The 22,895-nt window shown below is 39.4% G+C and overlaps 1 protein-coding gene across 1 annotated transcript; it reads right to left on the reverse strand.

The window, feature by feature from the left end:
* Positions 1–212: 212 nt before the first annotated feature.
* On the reverse strand, positions 213–22,895 carry LOC127651058 (integrator complex subunit 3). The gene is made up of 29 exons (XM_052136762.1): positions 22,610–22,895; positions 21,975–22,058; positions 21,386–21,469; positions 19,470–19,583; positions 19,286–19,370; positions 19,135–19,201; positions 18,356–18,497; positions 17,359–17,488; positions 17,127–17,224; positions 14,584–14,775; positions 14,279–14,366; positions 14,085–14,164; positions 13,771–13,862; positions 13,515–13,621; positions 13,220–13,339; positions 11,698–11,827; positions 11,545–11,599; positions 11,357–11,460; positions 9,908–10,072; positions 7,726–7,879; positions 7,131–7,199; positions 6,950–7,025; positions 6,005–6,118; positions 4,099–4,147; positions 3,837–4,004; positions 1,874–1,974; positions 1,671–1,743; positions 1,205–1,358; positions 213–1,111 (listed from the first exon to the last, which is right to left on the reverse strand). Exons 1-29 carry the CDS (start codon positions 22,691–22,693, stop codon positions 1,034–1,036), a joined length of 3,057 nt encoding a protein of 1,018 aa, XP_051992722.1. The 5' UTR covers positions 22,694–22,895; the 3' UTR covers positions 213–1,033.

Below are 22,895 nucleotides of genomic sequence, written 5' to 3' on the forward strand. Positions count from 1 at the left end.
CACTAATTGGTTTACTTACACTTTAAACATGGTAAATGATGGGCATTCCAATTCTGTGGAAATCTGCACATCTTTCTGTGGGTACAATTTCAGCGTGGGCCTGCTGATAAGAGTGCGTTATCTTTAAACAAGATTGTTAGGGGCAGTTCAGACAGAAGGCGCTTTAAATGGCATGAATGTGATTTTTTGGTAACAAAATCAAACTTTTTCCAGCCTTTTTTATTAATATCATAGTCCTTTAACATAGTTACAATCTGTTTTATGAAAATAAGTCAGTAGAAATAATTTTTTAAAAAGTCATCAACAAGTCGAGTCGTCCATTTGTACAGTCCCAGTTTCTCTGTACATTCCAAACACAAGATAAAAATTAGCAGATGAGAAGTTTGGTTCCCTCTGTAAAGTCCCAGGCTCCACCCTGAAGAGCCACAGCATCCAAACAGGACAGAGCGTCAATCTTTATTTATGATGAGCATGGGAAAGCTCTGTTCGACATAAGATAAAAGGCTTGAACCTGATGTTTCTAATCTGCTTTCCACATTTCCAAATGCAGTAAAATCTTTAATCCATTTAAGATCCCTGTACTTCACATTACAGTCTGTATTCTGGGTTCACAGTACTTAAACTTGTTGATAATCTCGCTTTAAAGTACATTACCATGACATTTTAAGGGTGAGCCATTGAGAAAAGTTTGTCAGCCTCCTCTTTTAGGCAGTCTGTCAGTCTACGCCAGTCTGGATTTAGTTTCTCCAGGCTTAGCCGCCCCCACTGCACACATCATTACACTTAACCAATCTCTCTGGCTTCAAATAGCCTGAGTCCAGTGGTTAGAGCTAGTAGGGGCTCCCAGGCTCCAGCCAATGGCATTTGAAGTCCTTAGAAAGAGTTCTGCCCCTACAATAAGAGTGTGTCTGGGCAGGCTGCCCCTGAGTGGCTGGAGTAGATGTTTGGCAGGTAGCCTCCAGTGACATCACAATCACGGAGGGGGCGTGCTTATGCTGGGGTGTGGTTGCTGTGGAGACCAGGGTGTGTCCTCTCAGTCACTGTCAGAACCTACGGCAGTCGAGCCTTTCCGTTTCCTCTTGGGAGCTTTGGGTTTGGCGTCCTCTTCCTCCTAGAAATGAAATTACAACAAGTATGGGAGTTTGCGTAAAAGACTTTGTCATGATGTCATAATGAAAATGTTATGCTGAAATTGTGTATTTACAGATGCACTACTGGAGGCACTCTCCTCATCATTGCAGGGCTGTGGAGCCACACCCTTTCGAGAACGGGGCGAGGACGCTGGGGCTTTGCGGCGTGGTTTAGGCGGCTTGGTGGAATCCTCATATTCCTCGGCCAAAGAGAAAAGATCACTGTACCTGCCAGGAAAGAAATAGCACAGCTAGTCACATAAGAACTGGAAAATCAATCAATCTCTCCAAAATTACATTTCACTATTTTGCAATTTAAAAATCTTTTCTGAAATTACCAAGGGGTTGTTAGGGCATTGCTGGGTGGTTGCTAGGGTGTTACGTTCCGGCCTAATATAAAAGAGGCTACGTTCAAGTCTCTATGATATTCTGGTCACTAGTACAGTTCAAGACACTGCTATACAAGTCTATGGTTTAAATATAAAGGTTGAATCACTTATACATGTAATTGCACACCTCTTCTAAACAAGCAGCACGTACCTCATTTTGTGGGCCTCATCACAGCTGGCCTGAACATGCTGCAGGGCCTGTAATATGGGCGTCTGGGAAAAGACTGAAACAGATACAAGAATAACTCAGATCATTGTGATCACAGTGAAATGGACACAAGTTTTGCAAAGTAATCAGTGATGCTTCTCACAAGGACTGTGAGAAGTCTGAGATTGACTGCAGGAGGAACTCACAATTGTTCTTGGTGTTGCTAAGATTGAGTCTCAAGCTGTCAAGATGTTCCAGCATCTGCTCTAGGGTCAGCTGAGCCAGTTTACTGCTGGAACTCCTCAAACTGCGGAACACAACACAAACAACAGATCATTGCTCATTAGGGATGGGATGATATATGGAGCAATATATAATATATAAAAAACTAAAAAAAACTAACCATATTGAGAAAAATCGATATTTCTAAATTTCAAACATTGTTTTCTGTCCATGTGATCAAAAATGAAATGACCCGTCAAACCACATAATCTGTGTATCGCTTGATTTGACCTCTACTTTTCTACCTTTACAAGGTAAAAAACCTGTTTACACAATGTCCTTGAAGTGCTTAAAGTGCTTGAATTTAGCTTTTACAAATTTAAGCTATACCTGGAAAATCACCTTTTTTTTCACCTATCTGATTTATCAAGTGCTTGATAAATCAGATAATTTCTTCAATCTAATATGTATCCATCAAAGATGAGATCCCGCACTCCACTCCACATAGAATGTGTCTTATTATCCTTTGTTCTTTACAGTCGGATAAAAAAAATTTTTTTGGACCTCTCTCCTTAACGAATGAACAAACCCTGTGTGAGATGCAGTTAAACTCTTAAAGGGACAGTACCATTATAGAGCTTATTATAACAAATTAATTAATTATTTCTTGTAAATTGTACACATTATTTCAAACATTGACAGTTCATTTCATTATTAAATGTACAATTTCAAGTAATAATATTAATTGATAGAATGTAGAATTGTATTATTTAAAAAAAACGTTAAAATGTGATTAAAATAATCAAGAAAAACAAATTATTAAAAACGTTCAAGTACTTTTTCAGGACAGGTTCTGTCCAGTTCTATTGCTTGTTCTGCACCTGATCAGCCTGAATATGCCCCATTATTTTCGAAGGCTTATTTGTTTGTTATCTTTTCTAATGGATGATTGTTGGTGTCAGATGGGCTGGTTTGAGTATTTCTGTAACTGCTGATCTCATGGGATTTTCACAAACACACAACAGTCTCTAGAATTTACTCTGAATGGTGCCAAAAACAACATCCAGTGAGCGGCCTGCGGATGAAAAAACAAAACGTTGTTGATGAGAGAGGTCAACGGAGAATGGCCAGACAGCGAGTAAAGATGCTGACCACCACCCCTAGAGTTGCGAGTTCGAACCCAGGGCGTGCTTTTGAGTGACTCCAGTTAGGTCTCCTAAGCAACCAATTTGGCCCGGTTGCTAGGGAGGGTAGAGTCACATGGGGGAAACGCCTCATAGTCACTATAATGTGGTTCTCACACTTGGTGGGAATGTGGATGCTGCAAAGAATAGGGTGAAGCCTCCATACCAGCTAGGTCTCCTCGGTAATGCGATCAACAAGCCACGTGAAAAAAAATGCACGGATTGATGATCTCAGACGCAGAGCAACTGAGATTCGTCCTCTGGCACCCGGATGAGGACTTAGAGCACATTGGGAATTGGCGTTCCAAATTGAGGAGGAAAAAAAAAAAAACTGACAAAGTCTACGGTAACTCAGATAACCGCTTCGTACAATTGTGGTGAGAAGAATATCATGCGAGTCGGCCCTGTTTGGCGGCATGTGGGGTACCTACACAATATTAGGCAGGTGGTTTTAATGTTGTGACTGATAGGTGTGTGTGTATATGTTTGTATGGTGTACATATATATATATTTTGCTTGTCAAGGTACTACACGCACTGATTTCTCAGAAGAGTGTAATACATACACAAAACATTGCTCTGTTTGTTTGAGTGCCTTAGCACAGCCAATGGCATGAGTGTTGGGTAGGACTGCCTGTTTTTCTGAACAATGGCAAATGGTGCATGGGGGTTTGTTTGGGAAATGTCTCTGAAAGGAGTCATCATTTTTGCAATTCCACCAATTGCACACTTAGGAGTGTGTGGTGAAATAAATGCATCATTACCTCTGACGTTTCCGTGGCATGTTGTTGTTCTTGATGAGCAGGGCTTTGACGTGTTCTCCCAGCAGGTCGTCGTGTTTAGCCGCCCAGTGCCGCAGGATGCTGGTGGTGAACTGGTCCTCTTGGTGATAGGGTCGGCTCAGAACCATCTTCACCATCTCCTCACTGGGCCTTCAGCAAAACACAGCAAAACAATCAGCAACTAATACCAACAGAGTCTGTCCCACAGCAGAGAACGAAGTAATATTCTGGTCACAAGACTTACTTTTCTCTGCGCAGCTGCAACAGCAAACAGGAAAGAGCCTCTGGATGCTCTGTGAGCCGAAAAATAAATTTAACAGGGATTGAGTATGTAACTGGGTAGAATATGTTTAAAGGTGAAGTGTGTAACTTTTTTGATGTCAAAACACTGAATTGTTGAATATTCAATTAAATTGAACATGAAGCCAGTTCTATTGGCACCTTTTTCACATTGTATGTGGACCCAGAATGTGGAATGATTTCTTAAGTAGACCTCTTTTGTGTTCATTTAAGTTGCGATAGGATATTACATTACTCAGTCAGTCAATTTACATATTATTGTAATTTAATAAAGTTCTATTATATAATTCAATTTCAGTTGTAATTTCTCAACTTTAACCCTCTCGCTTTTATTTTGGCAGAACACTCAAAGAACTTTGAGCTGCGCTAAAAACAGTAGCATTTTTAATGAATTACTCATTCACTAAAGCACACTGCACATTCAGTCTGTACATTTACTTATTAAACACATCCGTTGCTCCAAATACAGGTTATAGTACCAAATAATTTTATAGTACCACATTTTCAGAGATTACCAGAGGGAACAAAGCGGAAACCCAGTGGCAAGAGATGATGACCTAATGACAGGTAAGACTCTCCAATGACCAAAAGGAGGCCAACATAAGGTAGGACATCACCGCCTTGAAAACCTGCCCAAGAAGGGAGGTGTGAGATGGGTAAAGAAACTGGATGGGATGCTTTCTTGGGCAAAAAGCATAATAACGGGGATCAGTAAGAAGAAACAGTAATCTGCCCCATAAACATCAGTTCCAATAAACCAGAGTGAATTAACCGCAACCAAATGGCTTGACTGTCAGTGATCAAAACTGATTTCAATGTGCCAGGGGATCACTCCCTGAGAAAAAGCTAAATTAATCATGGTACTTTTCCATTGCACTTTACGGTTTGACTCGACTCAAGAGGCTGATGGCAGCAAGACAAAATAAAAAAAATAAAAAAATAAAAAAAGCGCATTTGGAAAATCGTACACCAAAGCGCAGACGAGGACGTCACAGTCAGCTCAAAGACGATGCACAAGGGCAAGCTAACCTGCCATCTAGCTTATAGCAATGACGCTGGTAGTGATGATTTTCCCTGACCAATCAGTGATTTGCAGGGTTTTGCCATTTGGCTTGGAACCTGACCAATGTGGTACTAAAAAAAATACCAGGTACTATCCACAGTGAAAACCCCCCAAAAAGTGAGCGGAGTCCTGTCGAGCCATACCGAGCAGTGGAAAACCCCAAAAGAATTGGAAACAGAGTCAGCTTTTGAGAACCATCTCAGAACAAAGGGGTGCTGGACCTTCATTAGTGACCATAACTTCTAAATGTCCGAGTTTGTATTAGTAAAACTCCTCTGAATCCAAAGTGCTTTTGACATTAAGATTTTATGCTGTTGGTGAAGTAAATTAGCAGAAATAATGGATTAAACAAACACGGGCATGATTGGGATATGATGGAATATTAATGGATTGTAAATATTAAAAGATTCCCTGAATTTTTCCTTTTAATTATATTGTGCACTGTAGAGGGTGAAATCTCCAAAATCCTTCCAATATGTCTTTAGGGAATATTGTTCTCAAAGTGCTGGATTATTTGCTGAAGCATCTGTTGGCAAATTGACAAATCTCAAACAATCCTTGCTCTTAAAGGACTGACGTACAGCTGATGTTCAATTCGGCAATTCTACAACCCAAGTAAATTAAAATAAATTAATTTATATGAAAGTCAGTAACTAATCTGATTACAAGAATTTGTGATGTAATGCACTACACAACTACAACTAAAAACACATTTGATTATAGTAAAACATTACTTTGTAATTAGATTACACCCAGCTTTGGTGTGTTCAAGAAGACTGATGCTCACCCTTGAATTTGAGGTGCTGTAAAATGGGGATGATGGTCTCCAGAGGTATACTGTGTGCCAGGAAGAGCTGCCATGTGCTGTACTGCTCAAATGTCTCCCAGTCAAGAGACTGAACTATAAAACAAACATACACAGCACAAGATTCAATTTTACAAAGGTATAGATGAAATCTCTGACTTCACACAAGCAGCTTTCAATGGTGGATACGGGCAGTGCAGCAGTTGAAATAATCTTTTAAACATTATCTAATTTAGAAATGTTTGTTAATATTAATACAATTATGCATGTATATCTATGGTTTACAGTGAAGAAATATTGTAGGTTCTTTCTAAACTATTGACAAAACCAGTTTTAACCCAATGGGCCTGTATGATATAGTCGTGCATGGAACAGGTTGATGAATACACATCCTCACACGTTTAACACACTTCTAAAGCCTGGAAATGTGGCATATAAAAATCAAAACAACATGTAAAATATTATTATTTCTATATTTTCGTATACTTCAAAATTTAACAGCTGGTTTTGCTTGAACATGTTACTTTCTGCAGTCAAAATAAATGCAAAGACACTGTTTTAGAAGTATTACATTATTTTTATTAGTATATCCTCTCAAACAGTAGTCTGTGTGCTGCCGTGATGAAGATGGGGTCCCGTTCATCCTGTTAAATCTTTCATGGTAAGATCATCGTTAGATCACAGTGGTTACACTTTAGAAATGTTGGGTCTTGTGCGATGAGAATGTGCAATTCCTTTGTCTAAAGCTGTGTCTTATTAGAACAAACGTGATAAACTTTTTCCTGATCCAACAACCCTGATAGAAATTTAAAGAATCCTAAATCTCCAATAAATTTCGGAATTGTATTACAGTTTTGAGCCAAGTAATATTGGACTATTAGAGAATGTGAAGACAGCTGTACGATATGAAAACAGTCTTAAACTTACTGAGTATGTTGAGGACAGAGTCTTTGCGGAACATCACCAGATTACCCATCATCACGTGACACATCAACTCCTGAAGCTGTGACAAGAGAGAGAAAACAAGAGAAGTTGAATGAAGATTGGAATAACAGGTCTTGCACTGTGAATGTAAACATGATACATTTTAAAGGTGTTAATTTCATACCTGAGCTGAATCAATGACAGCCACGATCATGTTCAGAAGCTCTCCGCTGCGCAGGGTCTCATCTGGAAACTATATGAGAGACAGTGTTTTATTTTTTTTATCCCCTTTTCTGCCAATTTTGAATGCCCAATTCCCACTACTTAGTAAATACTTGTGGTGGCGCGGTTATTCCTCTCAATCCGGGTGGCAGCGGACAAGTCTCAGTTGCCTCCGCTTCTGAGAGCGTCAATCCATTCATCTTATCACGTGGCTCGTTGTGCATGACACCGCAGAGACTCACAGCATGTGGAGCTACACTCCGCGATCCACGCATAGCTTACAACATGACCCATTGAGAGCGAGAACCACTAATCGTGACCACGAGGAGGTTATCCCATGTGACTCTAACCTCCCTAGCAACCGGGCCAATTTGGTTGCGTAGGAGACCTGGCTGGAGTCACTCAGTACGCCCCGGATTCGAACTCGTGACTCTTAAGGGTCGTAGTCAGTGTCAATACTTGCTGAGCTACCCAAACTCCCGAGAGTATGTACAGTATGAGAGAATGTATTTGGAGTATAAAGTGGCGTGTTTTTGCGTGATGTAATAATGGGTTACCTCCGTGTAGATGGACGGGGTGAGATAGCACAGTAGCCTCACATCATCCTCCTGACAGGCCTTCATGTCCATCATCAAGCATGTGTGCAGGTCACCCAGAGCAGTGGCCTGAGCAAAGGACTCGTACAGACTCATCTTTCCTGCTGCAGCTTTGCTGCAGGGATACAAAATAAAAAAATCACTGTCAACTTTGAAAATCGTAGCCTTTCACACAGATGTACCCAATAAATGAGGAAAAACTATTTTAAGTTACACCAACACAGTGTCCTGTAACACAGCCACTATGATTTTGCCAAACAGGTCCTGGAAAAACATTTATTTCAAACATAGTCCTATCCCAAACCCTAACCACAACCTAGCACTAAAATCAGAGGGAAATTATAGATTGATAAGAATGGCCAAACCCAACATTAACCCTACAAGCTGATAGGTTGATAGAAATTTTGTTCCAGGACCTACAAGGATGTTCACGTAAAATTAGAGGGCAGGGGCAGGATTCACGAAACATTCTTCTTTACCATTTTCTTCTTAATTTCTAATTAAAGAAAAAAAAATAAATCACAGTTGTCTTCAATCCTAAAAGGTAAGATGTTTAATGAATTCATCGTTTTAAATGTGATGCATTCTATCATGTTGAGTCTGAAGTCGCAACCCAGAGAGCACACATACATCTCCAAGATGTTTATTTTAGATCATTTCATCTGGAAACTTCCTAATGTAGTTCACATCTGCTAAATATCTTAAAATGATCAGATTTTAAATCATTCCAAATCATAAACATCTCAAAAGATATCTGCTGAATGTCTTACTGACATCAGAGATTAAACATCTTAAAAGACGTGTTGCAGATGATCAAACAACCTAAAAAGTATGTGTTCCAGATGAAAACAGACATCTCAGTGATGCATGCTGTCTGTATATTTACTTATTAAACACATCCTTTACAGAAATATTGTATGACTTCAAGACACTTTGAAAATAATGCACAACTTTATTTTCTTAATTTTCCATATTAAATATGGACATCTTCATGGTGCATTTATGCTTCTTTAAAGGTGAAGTATGTAACTTTTTTGATGTCAAAATACGAATACCACAGTTTATTGACAACTAGAAGTAGGCCATTCGTGGATTTACCAGGCACTATCAAAACATTGTTTAAATTTCACTTCACCTTTAAGGTGCTTTCACACTTGTTTCGATTGCTTGGAACGAACCAGAGTTTGTTTCCTCCCCCTCCCCCCACTGGTCTCTGTTCACATCATATTTTTCGGGTCAAAACCACAGTCTGATTACAGCATCAACTTGAGTACAAGCGGCAGCTGTTTACCACTGTAACTAGGCAACAACTCAAGAAGTCATCAGCATCGCTTTGTTATTTAAGTATTCATCTCTTTGGATTGACCACCAAAACTTTACATGCACAAACAATTATGTTTGTCTGCCACAGATGAATTGAATGTGTAATGATGTGATGAATATTAGCATTTGTCTGTCTCAAGCCCGCGGATGCATTGCAAGAGATGTAAAGAATGTGAGCTGCTCTTTGAAGGTGATTTATTTGGACAAGCTTGTATGAGAAATGCATTATACCATAATAATTGAGATTGGGAGCCTGCAAAGATGCAAATGATAAGTCATCAATAAGGGTTCACTTGTACAACTGCGTTCATATTAGCAGCGAAACACACCGGAGTTCAAATGAACCGTAACCCAGACCACCTTTTCAAGTGGACTCTGGTGTGGATCGAGGGTGCGCAACATAGTTCAGAAAACAGCGTTCACACCACCCAAACAAACCAAACTTTGACGCCATTCGAACTTGGGTGTGCACCAAAAGTGCTAGTGTGGAAGCACCCTTAATGTCATATTGGAGCGTGACGGTAACGATCATGACACACAATAACACACATTAACAGAATACTGGAAAACGTGCAATTAATGACCAAGAGAGAAATCACTTCACTTCTGGGGATGTGCACATTAATGTTCATCAAAAACCAAGATTTTTCTCCATGTGAGTGTTTCTGTTACTGGATTCTAAAGTAACCACTTCGGTTCAAATTTTGGCATTTTTTGCTATTTTCTGCTGAAAATTTAAAGCAGTTGAAATATTGATGAATCCCTACCCGTAACACAGAGAGATCTTGCTTGGACTAAACACTAAATGTCTGGCCCCCACCTGGCTTTGAGGTAGTAGAGCAGATGATAACCAATTTTTGGCTGTTTCTGATAGAGTTCAGCGAGCACATCCAGCAGAACAGAAAAGCCACTGTTATCCTCCTGCATCTGACACAAGTTCCTGAAGATCAGACACACCGGCTTACACACAGACTCCTCCAGTGACCTGCACACACCCACAGCAAATATTAGTCAACAACATAATTTGAGTAAAAGAAATATCTAGATATATTTACTGATTTTCATTTCAAGTCCTTATTAATAGTAATAAAGAAGAATTGACAGAAGTAGAAGAAAAAAAAGGAGATAATTAGGTATGCTGTGATTATTACATAACTGTCTGATTGATTACATTATAGATTTAATATTTTAGATTATTGCATATAATTTATATTATTTTAGGCATATTGAAAGTGTTAATTCAGTGTGATTAATCATATAAAAAAAAACACTCTGCAAATATTTACATTCGCGATGATTTCAATTTAATTAGCATGTAATGTAAATAATTTGATAAAAAATATGAACACACTGACAGCCCTAATTATTTTCCATATCATTCTATCCTGTGCAACATTTGTTGATAAAGCCATAATAGCATAGAGCATGACGCACACCAGATCCAAACCCACATCTCTCACATGAGCATCGCTGCTCAATACTGTATGTCTGGAGCTTGTGTGTTAACCAGTGTGGTGCAAGTTACTCCAAAAGTAATCTGCTCAAAAATACTTTTCTAAAACTGCAATCACATTACTAATTACTTTACTTTTAAGTTACTTAGCACAAGATTTCCCCACCCCTCAACAAATTCAAAATGTCTACATTTTATCTGTCCACTGTTGCTTGCAAGTGATCCAGACATTTCTCCCTTACAATGACTTGTTATGGGGCCATTCAGATCTCACAGAAATGCAAACAGACATACATAGTTTATATTTTGTAGAATAGATATGTCTTCCCAAATTATTGTACTTAAAAGTAATTAACTGCATATCAGTAACTGTAATCTGATTACTAGATTTTAAAATACGTTACACTACTGTTCTTTTTTTTTTAATTTTATTGTTTTATATGTTTTTTAGTAGAACACAAAAGAACAGAACAAACAGGTCACTAGGGGTATAACATACAATTATGTTGTTCATAAACTGTTAATGTCAAATCAGGGGTTACTTTCCCAATAGTCTCAGAGGAGTGAGAAAGAACTTTTCCTTTTCCCCCCTCTCTTCCTTCCTTTATAATAATATCAGGAGAATAATTGTAATTGTCCCTTCAAGTCAATAAAAGGTTCAATACACTACTGTTCGGACAAAAAAGTAATCAGATTGCAATAACTAATTACTTTGTAAAGAAAATTACACTCAGAACTGTCGCAAACCCCTTGGCCACATCTCTGACCAGGATAAATATTTGTTCATCTGAATGAGTCAGACAGACACGTTCTTACTCTTCTGTTATCTCCTCAGGCAACACATCTCCCCTGAAGTGACTCTTAAACAGCTCAGCCATACAGGAAGCAAGAGTGGACATCTGCTCCGAGTCTAAATCCTCCTGAAAGAGAACATATGACCAACATGTGCATCATCAGCAATATCTAAAGCTCATACTGTATGCTTTACCCTGAGCAAAGCCCACCTCTAAAATAAGGTCCACAATTTCCTGCATGACCTCACACTGCGTCTCTGTGTCACTGAGAGATAGAGAGAGCAGAAAATGTGAGACTCATGCAGTTATGATGCTAATATAACATTTTAATACAGGCTATTAATCATTCGTATCCAGACACACCTCCCTTTCTGCAGCTGTAGGACCCTCTCTTTCAGCGCTTCGTCTAATTGGTCCACAAAAGGTGTGATGTCAGCGGGTTCATCGATGAAGGTCTCCTTGAGCTGGTGGAATCTAAACTCAAGTTTTTTACCTTAGGATGAACAGGCAAAAGCAAAAGAATTTCATGATGGAAGTGACATTAACTGGATAACACCTGGGTCATGAGGATCCTTTAGAGCCAGCACACAAAAAGAGCGAAGCCACATTTTTATCTGTTAAAATGTTACTGATGCAGCCCTACCTGTGTCGGTTCAGCCACTATCCAATAAAGAGAAGGGAATGCAAAGATCGATTGATACCAAATATAGCCACCAAAATGTTATATGCACATTTGATGATGAATTAAAGATTGCCATGTTCATACAGCTGGGAGGAGGCCTCGGGGAAGACCCAGGACTAGGTGGAGAGATTACATCTCCACACTGGCCTGGGAACGCCTCGGGGTCGCCCAGTCAGAGCTGGTTAATGTGGCTCGGGATAGGGAAGTTTGGGGCCCCCTGCTGGAGCAGCTGCCCCCGCGACCCGACTTCGGATAAGCGGTTGAAGATGGATGGATGGATGTTCATATATGCCTAAACGAACCAATCCAAGGGAGAAAATGCACCAGGATCATCCAAATGAGCCAGGTGTGTGACTAAGTAATTTTTACTTAGTGAAAGTGTGTGATTGTTTATTTATCCCCTCTAGGCCTGTCGTAGAACGCAATCCCAAATGCAGTTTCAGTGATTGAAGAAATTGCGTTCAATAAAAACAGACCTCCACTTTCGAAAGGAAAAATGCTTGGTGACAGAATCACTTTGGTTACTATCAGCATTTTTTACTATATAGAGCCAAGTGCGATAAATGCGTTCAGATCAGTTTGATGTAAAGAAGCTCATTGTTTACTTGACGAGGACACTAGACACCACCTTGTCAACAGAACAACTTTTTCAAGCAAGCCGGAAGTTCTTTTTCAGTTTTTGAAGCCATGAACTCAGCAGGGAGTCCTGACAGTCAGGTGATTAATGACCTCCTGTTGACAGACGCTAATGCACACTTTGTCTTCCTCCAACTAGGTAGAAATTATGTAAATTAAGCTCACACCTGAAAATCTCTGGTTAACGCACTTATAATGAAAGTCTTTGGGGCAAGGCATTTTGAAGCAGAAATGTGAAGCTTGTGTTTGTGTAAGGCACATATTAATTCTTCTGTACAAAAACATGTTATTTATACTGTAAAGTTGTGTATATAATCCTTTCAGCAGTGGGATTCTCTTTTTATTACTGACGTAATTCCTGTGGGTGGAGTCTGTTTCCTGTAAACAATGCTTATAACAAGGTTAGTGAGAGATTTTTGTCAAACTAATCTCACCAACACAAATAATGTTTAAGTTAATGTACTTTTGAAGTGGCTTCTGTTGTAAGTGGATTACTGAAAATGCTATTTTTGGGCGAGTCAAAACTTTTTTCTGTGGAAAAAAAGCTTGAGCTAAAAGTGCACTTACCCTTGTTGTTCAACTCCTCCTCATCATCACTGAAGGTAGCATCTGTGTTGTCATAGCAACTGTCCTCTTTATCAAGCACATGATTGTCCATCTCCACGGTAACAGAATCCTCCATTTTTACTGCATGAGCAAATCCATAGTGTCCATAATTAAAACATGTGAATCTTCTAGTGTCTACACATTTCAAACAATAGCCAGCATTTCTTCTGCATTTTTAGCATTGGCTTTTAAGTTAACAGACATCTTGTAACTTCACATTTCAACATGTAATGAGCACAGTCGGTGGAGCTCTGACCCTCTGTGGGCGGGGAAGGGGAACTGCAGAACTCAGGAAAGCGTTCTCTCAGCATGGACCGCAACTCACGGTCCAGTTTAGGGTTGTCAAACAGTGGTGCTAGGTGACTGAGAGAGGTAGAGATGTTGGGAATTATTATGTAGTCAAACCGTCAACAGGCTTCTGTGAGAGTTAGTGCAAATATTATTAGCTTGGCATTACAATCCGCATCAATAAGAGATTGCCTTTAAGGTCTGTTTGTGTGTGTGAAACTCACGCCAGAACTCTCTTTTCCATGATGAAGTTGAGAGAGTTGAAGACGCCCTGCCGCACTTGACCCTCAAGAGAAGAGAAAAAGTTTGGGATGATCTGAAATAGAAAAGAACAGTGGGGAAAGAAAAGACAAATGAGGAAAATAAAATAATAAGATCCCCAAGACAACTTTATAGACAATAAAGCAAATTTAAAAACAAAATACACTTATAATTTTTTTTTTCTTCCATTCTGGCAATTCTAAAATCACATATAATCTACTACGGATTAAATAAACTAATTCTTAGATATGGTGGATACGGAAAGACATTTTCTTACCCGACACATGAAGTCTAGCAGTGTGGCTGTAATAGCCGGATGAGGCTTCATGGAGTGATGCATCACTAATATAGCTGGTTCTAAAGAGAGAGAGAAATCAATGGGAAATCCAAAACAGCATCAGTGAGGTATGTGCAGGTCCGTTTATGAAGTCACGGCTGAAAGACACACCAATAGGCACTTGACTCTCTTACCGATGTTCATGATGCTGTCTTTCTCTGGGTTGAAGAAGAGCCAGTCATAGAACAAGGCCAGTTTGGCATTAGATGCAGCAACATTAGACTGGAGGAAAAAAAAGACAACACTGATATAGACCCATTCAATAAAATTAAATATTAGATAAAAAAAAATTCTAGATGGAGATTAAGAAACAGTAGTTGTTTTAGGAAATGTGAGCCTCTTCCATGCCTTGTTTTTTAAAAAGAGAGAATAAATGCATTACTAATTAATGATCAGTGATATTATTTCGAATCGATAACTGTTTCTAATGTCAGTTTACCGTGCAGGTAGTCAGCAGCCAGCCAATAATCGCCCAGCGAGGAAGAATGTCAGAGCTCAGCACCTCATTGGATGGGTGAACCACACCGCATATATAACGGATGAGGTCACAGCGCAGTGATTGGCTCTCGGCTGTTGACAGGTACTGCCTCTGAAACCAGTCCTGATAGCGCTTCTGCTGCCCAAATCGAACCTGCAGCCAAGAAAATTCAATTTAGTATGCGTGTGTAACTAGTGTGTCTTATGCGCATCTGTGAGCTCATTTGCATGGACACCAGAAAGCGGTTTATTGCCAGAAAGCTGCTTAGTACTCGAAAGCACCGTACGCGTTTAAATGCACCATGTCATCGGCTTTCTCTTTACTTGCGTATACATGTGGCACAGTGAGTAATTAGCTTTCTCCACTGATACATATACATACTGACATAAGGGATAGTAGTCTATATCTTAAATTTGTGTGTATCAATTAGTGGTAACACTTTACAATATGGTTCCATTCATTAACATTATTTAATGCATTAGGTATCACAAACAAACAATTAACAATATTATCTTTGTTAATGTTAGTTAATACAAATATAAATTGTTCATTGTTAGTTCATACTCCATTAACCAATGTTAACAAATACAAGTTTTGATTTTAAAAATGTGTTAATATGTTGAAATTAACATCGACTAAGATTAATAAATGCTGTTAAAGTATTATTTACAGTTAGTTCATTTTAACTAATGTTAACAAATAGAACCTTAATGTAAAGTGTTACCTAATTTAGTTTATAGTGTTTGTGATTTTAGTTTTTCCCCACTGTACTCCAAGAAATGTTGAATTATTTCTGCTGTGTTGACTTGTTGATCTGATCCTATGATATGAGTTATCCTCCTCAACTCTGTGGACTAGGGTCTGTAGACATGGCTAGGAGCGTGTAATAAGTTTGTACAATCTCGCAAATGTGGTGCCATTTGAAAACTTAAAATCTGAACTTTCCACAGAATTCCACTTTTGCATAACACCACAGTTTGAATGTTTATCAAAAGAATCACGAAGTGAAATATGATCTCTATAAGACAATAAAGAAAAACGTTGCATGCCTGCCCTTATCCCTGCTTCTGTATGTTTACATGGCCACATAAGCCACATTCTCTGCATGAAACCTAGGTGTAAAATGGCTCGCACAATCCTTAAAGCAGTGTTGGGAAAATGGCGTTATCGTGTACATGACGTTTCAGAACATGACGTCTCAAAACCCTGGAACAAACTGTTTTTACACTCACCTAAAGGATTATTAGGAACACCTGTTCAATTTCTCATTAATGCAATTATCTAATCAACCAATCACATGGCAGTTGCTTCAATGCATTTAGGGGTGTGGTCCTGGTCAAGACAATCTCCTGAACTCCAAACTGAATGTCAGAATGGGAAAGAAAGGTGATTTAAGCAATTTTGAGCATGGCATGGTTGTTGGTGCCAGACGGGCTGGTCTGAGTATTTCACAATCTGCTCAGTTACTGGGATTTTCACGCACAACCATTTCTAGGGTTTACAAAGAAGTATGTTACGCATCCAGTATGCGGAAGTCCTGTGGGCGAAAATGCCTTGTTGATGCTAGAGGTCAGAGGAGAATGGGCCGACTGATTCAAGCTGATAGAAGAGCAACTTTGCCTGAAATAACCACTTGTTACAACCGAGGTATGCAGCAAAGCATTTGTGAAGCCACAACACGCACAACCTTGAGGCGGATGGGCTACAACAGCAGAAGACCCCACCGGGTACCACTCATCTCCACTACAAATAGGAAAAAGAGGCTACAATTTGCAAGAGCTCACCAAAATTGGACAGCTGAAGACTGGAAAAATGTTGCCTGGTCTGATGAGTCTCGATTTCTGTTGAGACATTCAGATGGTAGAGTCAGAATTTGGCGTAAACAGAATGAGAACATGGATCCATCATGCCTTGTTACCACTGTGCAGGCTGGTGGTGGTGGTGTAATGGTGTGGGGGATGTTTTCTTGGCACACTTTAGGCCCCTTAGTGCCAATTGGGCATCATTTAAATGCCACGGCCTACCTGAGCATTGTTTCTGACCATGTCCATCCCTTTATGGCCACCATGTACCCATCCTCTGATGGCTACTTCCAGCAGGATAATGCACCATGTCACAAAGCTCGAATCATTTCAAATTGGTTTCTTGAACATGACAATGAGTTCACTGTACTAAAATGGCCCCCACAGTCACCTTTGGGATGTGGTGGAATGGGAGCTTCGTGCCCTGGATGTGCATCCCACAAATCTCCATCAACTGCAAGATGCTATCCTATCAATATGGGCCAACATTTCTAAAGAATGCTTTCAGCACCTTGTTGAATCAATGCCACGTAGAATTAAGGCAGTTCTGAAGGCGAAAGGGGGTCAAACACAGTATTAGTATGGTGTTCCTAATAATCCTTTAGGTGAGTGTATAATGCATGTAAACAGAGGCAGTCTTTCAAGTCTCTAACTACAATGTGGTTTCCATGTCATGTAGTATCAGAGTCTGTGTTTGTTTACCCGTGAGGTCATGAACAATAGTTTGGTCTCCATGTCGGGTGTGAGGCGACAGGCCAGAAATTTGCGTGAGGTTCTAGAGGTGAGGAGCTGCAGTATACCTGCAAAAAAGTATTTAAACACACATAATAATTTGATTACTGAATTAGAAACCTGCAAATTCATTTTCAACACTGGGTACACTTTTAATCTGCCAGAAATGATTCTATTACGGTATGAATTCCCAGACACACACCTGTGAACTGTGGGTTGAGTGTCTGAGGATTGTGCAGCAGGTCTCTCCACAGTAACTCCATCTCTGGAATACGAGCCACATTCTGTAACAGCCTCACCAGATCCCTTCCAATAATAAAACACTCCATGAACTGTTAAAAAGACATACATATTTGGAATTATTGTATTCAATTGAGCAATTAAATACAACATTAATTTCCATTCACAAAGCATTTCATTTTTGGAAAGCAACACATTTCTGAGTGAAACTGAAGTAGAGAATAATGTAGGACAGGACTTAACTTTTATATATGGGGATTTGCTTGGATGGAAACATTTTAGGTTGTGATATATAAAAATGCAATGTCATTTATTATGCAATATCAGCATCAAAGGCTATTTTTATGGCAAGATCAAAGTAGTTTAAGAAAACAAAACAAACTAAACTTCATACAACTTTACAATAATAATGATGATACAAGATCTTTAATTTAGATTTTTTTCCTGGTGAAACAGTTGTAAAAACATCCATTAAAAGAACTTTCTGAATAGTACAGGTTGTGATATTTTTGGTTAATATCACCCCTACTTGGCCTTGATTACATCAGCAGAAAAGAAAATCCCTGCTGGTTCAACTGAAGTTACAAGTTGAATCCCAAAAGGACTCTCAGGAACTGCTGACCCAGATACAGATTTTAAACATCCAGTTTTAGTGCCCTTGAGCAAGATACATAACCCCATGTATCTTGGGGTACATATTTCATATTATTCTACCGTGATTCACTGTCAATGAAAAGCATATGTTAGGGGATTGTAAATCCACAAAACAAAACCCACTTATCCTGTTTTCTATTGTGCCAACACTTTAAGTATGTTGCAAGTCAAACAGGGAGCTATAGGCACATGCTCCTGACTTACTGATCCTCGGTGCTCATGTGAGACACTGGGTTCGAATCCGACCAATGTCAAGTGCCGATCTCGTTCATTTGACTGTTCTTCTCTATCTCTGGGTCACTCACCCGCTCTCGGAGTAGGCCGATGCAGAAGTCCACCTCTCTCTGCCGAAGGGACAGCAGGCTGGGGATTCCGTGGTCCACGATGAGCCTCAGGTAGGTGTATACAGACATGGCCACTAACATCCCACTCTTCACCACCCACTCTCTGTACATCATGCAAAGACATTTGCGTGAAGCAGGATATCAACACACAGCAGCAAAAACTACATTTCTAATAAAACGTCAATATGTACAGTGGGGGTTCAAAAATCCACCAGAGAAAATGTTGTGATTTTGCATTTTTATAATTTTAGTTATTTTCATTACAAATCATATTATCAGCATAACTTGAGAGAAGAATTAACATGAATCTTTGTATTTGTTATGTCCCCCTTTTGCTTTAATGACAGCATACACTTGAGCTGGCACGGACTCCACAAGTTTGAGCCCAACCTGACGATTCATGTTAACCAGCATGATTTAAGAACATTCCAAAGAGTGTCTTGTGTGCTTCAATGGAAGCAAGGAAATCTGACCTTTTGTACAAAGGAGTTAAAATGGTCAATGTCACAAATTTGCTCATTTGATTAGTGACCTAGAAAAAGCACTGAATCTTAAATATTTCTTTTTCACGTAGCCTAAGTCTTCTTTGTTTTATAATTTTCCAAATCCATAAATCCATTTATTTGTATGTATAAATTACATTGGAAATCCCATATTTCAATGTCGTGGACCTTTGAACCCTACTGCCCATACTGCAACAGATTGAGATCACATGCCATTTGATTCACAACTTCTCTCACCTCTGGTCCACTAAGATCTCCAGCACGTTCTCAGCCAACCACAGGTTTTTATTGGAGATTTCTCCTCCTGCAGATTGCCTTAGGTTAGACACATGGTACAGGTATTTGATGTAAAATTTGGATGTGTGTGTGTGTGTGTGTGTAAACGAACCAGCGATCTGTTTCATGAGTGTCATAAGGACTCCATCTGCACCAATGACTCCACTCTTCACCAGCTCTCTGACCAACCACACCAGCTGCCACACACACAAGCCAAGATATCACTTATAAACATCACAAAAAACAACTGATCCTTTCACTTCCATCAGAGTAAAAATCAGCAAACGGGAGCCCACCTGCGTGCGACACACGTCCTGTAGTTTAAGGAACTTTTCCATAAGGATCTGGTTGATTTTTACGAGCACCACATTCATGCCGTCCCGACTCAACAGCGTCAAGTCCCTGTAGCACTGCAGGACATAATGTTGTTAATGGTGCAGAGTTCCCACACTTTATGACCAATGATTTTCCATCACTTTTTCACAGCATTCATGGTTACTGGACACATTTTTTTTTTTTATTATTTATTGAGATTCAGCCCAGATTTTCATTTCCAGTTACCAGTCGCTGGAATTTCTATATTTAAACAATCACGCAGTGAACCAATGTCAATGATTCTGAGATTTGAATTTTTACTCAACACAAACATTCGCAATATTATCTAGCAATTGAAATATTTTGGAGCAGAGCAAAACAATAAATATGCACAGTACTGTGCAAAAGCAGGTAGTTGTGAATATTTTTATATCGTGAGAATGTTTGAAAAATAATGCAATGAAAAATGTTATCAATTAATTTTATATAAAGTGCAGAAAAAAAACTAAATAATCAATATTTATTTTGACCAACCATGCCTTTAAAACAGCAAGAATTCTCCTTAAGGGCATGGCCATGAACTTTTGGTATTTTTGTGCAAGAATGCGTTAAGTCTAGGTTCGAGTGGGTTTGGAGAAATCACGTACACTCAACGAGCTAGTGGGTTGGATTTGAGCATTTTAGCTTGCCTACAAATGTACATAACGATTTGAAAAGAAACATGAAATGAAAATGGGTGCCTGGGTCTCGACTTTGAATACAAAATACATGGAACAAAGCAAATGGAAACTTTTACTTGTATAATGTATATGACTTTCTTGTACAAAAACTTATTGTACAAGTTTCCAAATTCAAATCTACAAGCTCTCGAGTTTTGCAACACTTTTACCTTCTAACAGAATTCCAGCAGGTGCATAAATGGTCTAAAGACATGCTTTAAAACAGAGAATGTTGTAAACTTTTTCCCAAACTGTTTTAAACCAAAATCAGAGTTGAAGTCGTTAAATGCATTATAAACGTAATTATGGCATACCATGGCTGAACTAAAGCAATCGCGACAGATATGGGCCCACTGCTGCCAAATAAGGTCAATTTTCTTCAGAGTGTGCGCTCACGAGATGCAACACACAGTAAAAGATGAGGCTGAATCCAGCTCCTTAATCGCCAGCTTCTTATTCAGTAAAAATATTGTGGTGCTTAAGTTTTTCTTCGCAACAAAACAACTCAATCTCTGGTAGCCAGTGTCTAATAACAGACATATTTTAGCATTGATTTACTCACTATGTAGAGGGCTGATAATGACCTATATCCAAACATTTTGTTCTGTCAAATACCTTCCACTGGCCCCTTTTATCCTAAATACAATTTTAAACATAAACAAAACAATAATGATAATAGAAAAATTAACCATGACCTCGAGAAAGTTCAAAACAAATCGTATACATTTTTTGTTTCATAAGACGGCAACAACAGTGATCATCAAGGGCAAAATTTGATGTTACACACTATTATCAGAGTTTAGACATGAACTTTATTTCCAACTGCTGGTGGAATCTCCAAAGGTCAAATGTAGGGACTGAATTTAGACTTTGTGCTGAAAACAGCAAATTGCGCTTTGTGCAACTTTAACGCACAGATAGCGCAAGCACTCCCACCCACGGCATCTTGCACTGGGATGAAAATTGCATTTAGACTTAGCACGCTCACGAAAATAGACTTTTGCACAGAACTACAGTACTGAATAAGTTTATAGAGCAAACTTTTCCAGGCCTCGAAAACACAATTTGAAAATTCCCTGATATGGCCAGGCATTCCTTGGCTGTGGGAACTGTGATGGTGGGACATTGGGAAAACAGTTAAAGAGGAGCTTCTTAAAGTGTCTGTTGTGTTGTCATACCCTCTGTGCCTGTGAGGTCTCTGTCAGCAGAAGAGCGAAAAGACCCAAACACACCTCCTCATGCTGCTGTGGACCCTTACATACCTACACACACACACACACACACACACACACACACACACACACACACACACACACACACACACACACACACACAAAGTCATCAAATGATTTCATACGAACATCTTTTCTTTTGTTCTTTTTTTGTCACTTTTATTAAGACAGAAATGACAGATAATATTAGAGAGAAGTGGGACCAGGACATGTTGCAAGCCAGATTTCAATCACCCAAGTTTCCATGTCAGGGACTCTTCTAGTGCAACGATGCCACATAACACCCTTTAGTCGTGACTATATTAATAACATCACACAGCCACTCATACCTTATTGCTTAATTATGGCATCTTGTTTTCTTTAATGTTGTACAGTCCAACTGTATGATGCCTACATCTAAAATAATCTTGCATTTATAAGGGATAAAAGGCATTTTCTGGAACTCTTCATTATGAGCAATAAGAGGAATAGGGAGTATAGATGAATAATAATAATATGAATGTCTTTAAAGTGGGTGTGGCCGATAAACACTCACATGGGCAGTGAGGGCATCATTGGCTTCTCGCTCAGACAACCCATTGGTTATAGACGTAGTGATGCTCACACACCTCTCCAGGCGCTGAAACGAATACAAACACACATCAACTGATGAGCACATATCTAAACATATGAAGGATCCAAAAATATCATGCCATGCCAAAAAAAACTATGGTTTTATAACAATGGTTATAAAATCCTCATGCATTCATTCATAAACTCTTGGACACTTGTGCAACCATAATCTCTTAAAAATACAAAGACTAATAAATATCATGATGGGCAAATCAGTGACACCATCACTTCTCCTTTGAAAATTACATAATGTGTCAGATCTCCACTCAGCATCTGCTTCCACAGCTGCCACAATACATTTCTCTTTTAGACTGCAAAGATCACAATGAGCTCTCATTTAACTCTTATTAATCAGAGTCAGCATAAACCTGAGCCATGTCTGCTACTCTCACTCCTATCACAAGAGCTCCTGCCAGGCTGATAACATGTCAACTTCTCCATTCAGCATGTCCTTTTGTTATTTCATGAGTTTTCGCCATGTTTTTAACACAGAAGACGTATTGTGGGGGAAGCACTGACACATATGTTTAAGGGCGGAGGGAATGAGGCTACCCCTACCTCTTCCAGTTCGTCTTTGGCGTCCAGGCTGGTGGACACCAGAAGGCGACTCTGTGCTTTCCCTTTCGCCGGCGAGGGATCCATCTCCTCCCGCCTTGATGCGCCCACACTCTCGGGAGCTTACGGGTGTTAAGGGCGCTGTTTGAAAGCTTTCCCTCAGAGTTTATGTGGGTCTGTCGGGCCTATGTACTAGTTAACCCCCTCTCCGCCCAGTCGTAAGCGCCTATGGAGTGTTTACGACTCTTATTTCGCCCCCCGAGCGCGAGCACTCCAGTGTTCCCCACAG

The sequence above is a fragment of the Xyrauchen texanus genome, chromosome 10 (assembly GCF_025860055.1).
Source record: "Xyrauchen texanus isolate HMW12.3.18 chromosome 10, RBS_HiC_50CHRs, whole genome shotgun sequence".
NCBI lineage: Eukaryota > Metazoa > Chordata > Actinopteri > Cypriniformes > Catostomidae > Xyrauchen > Xyrauchen texanus.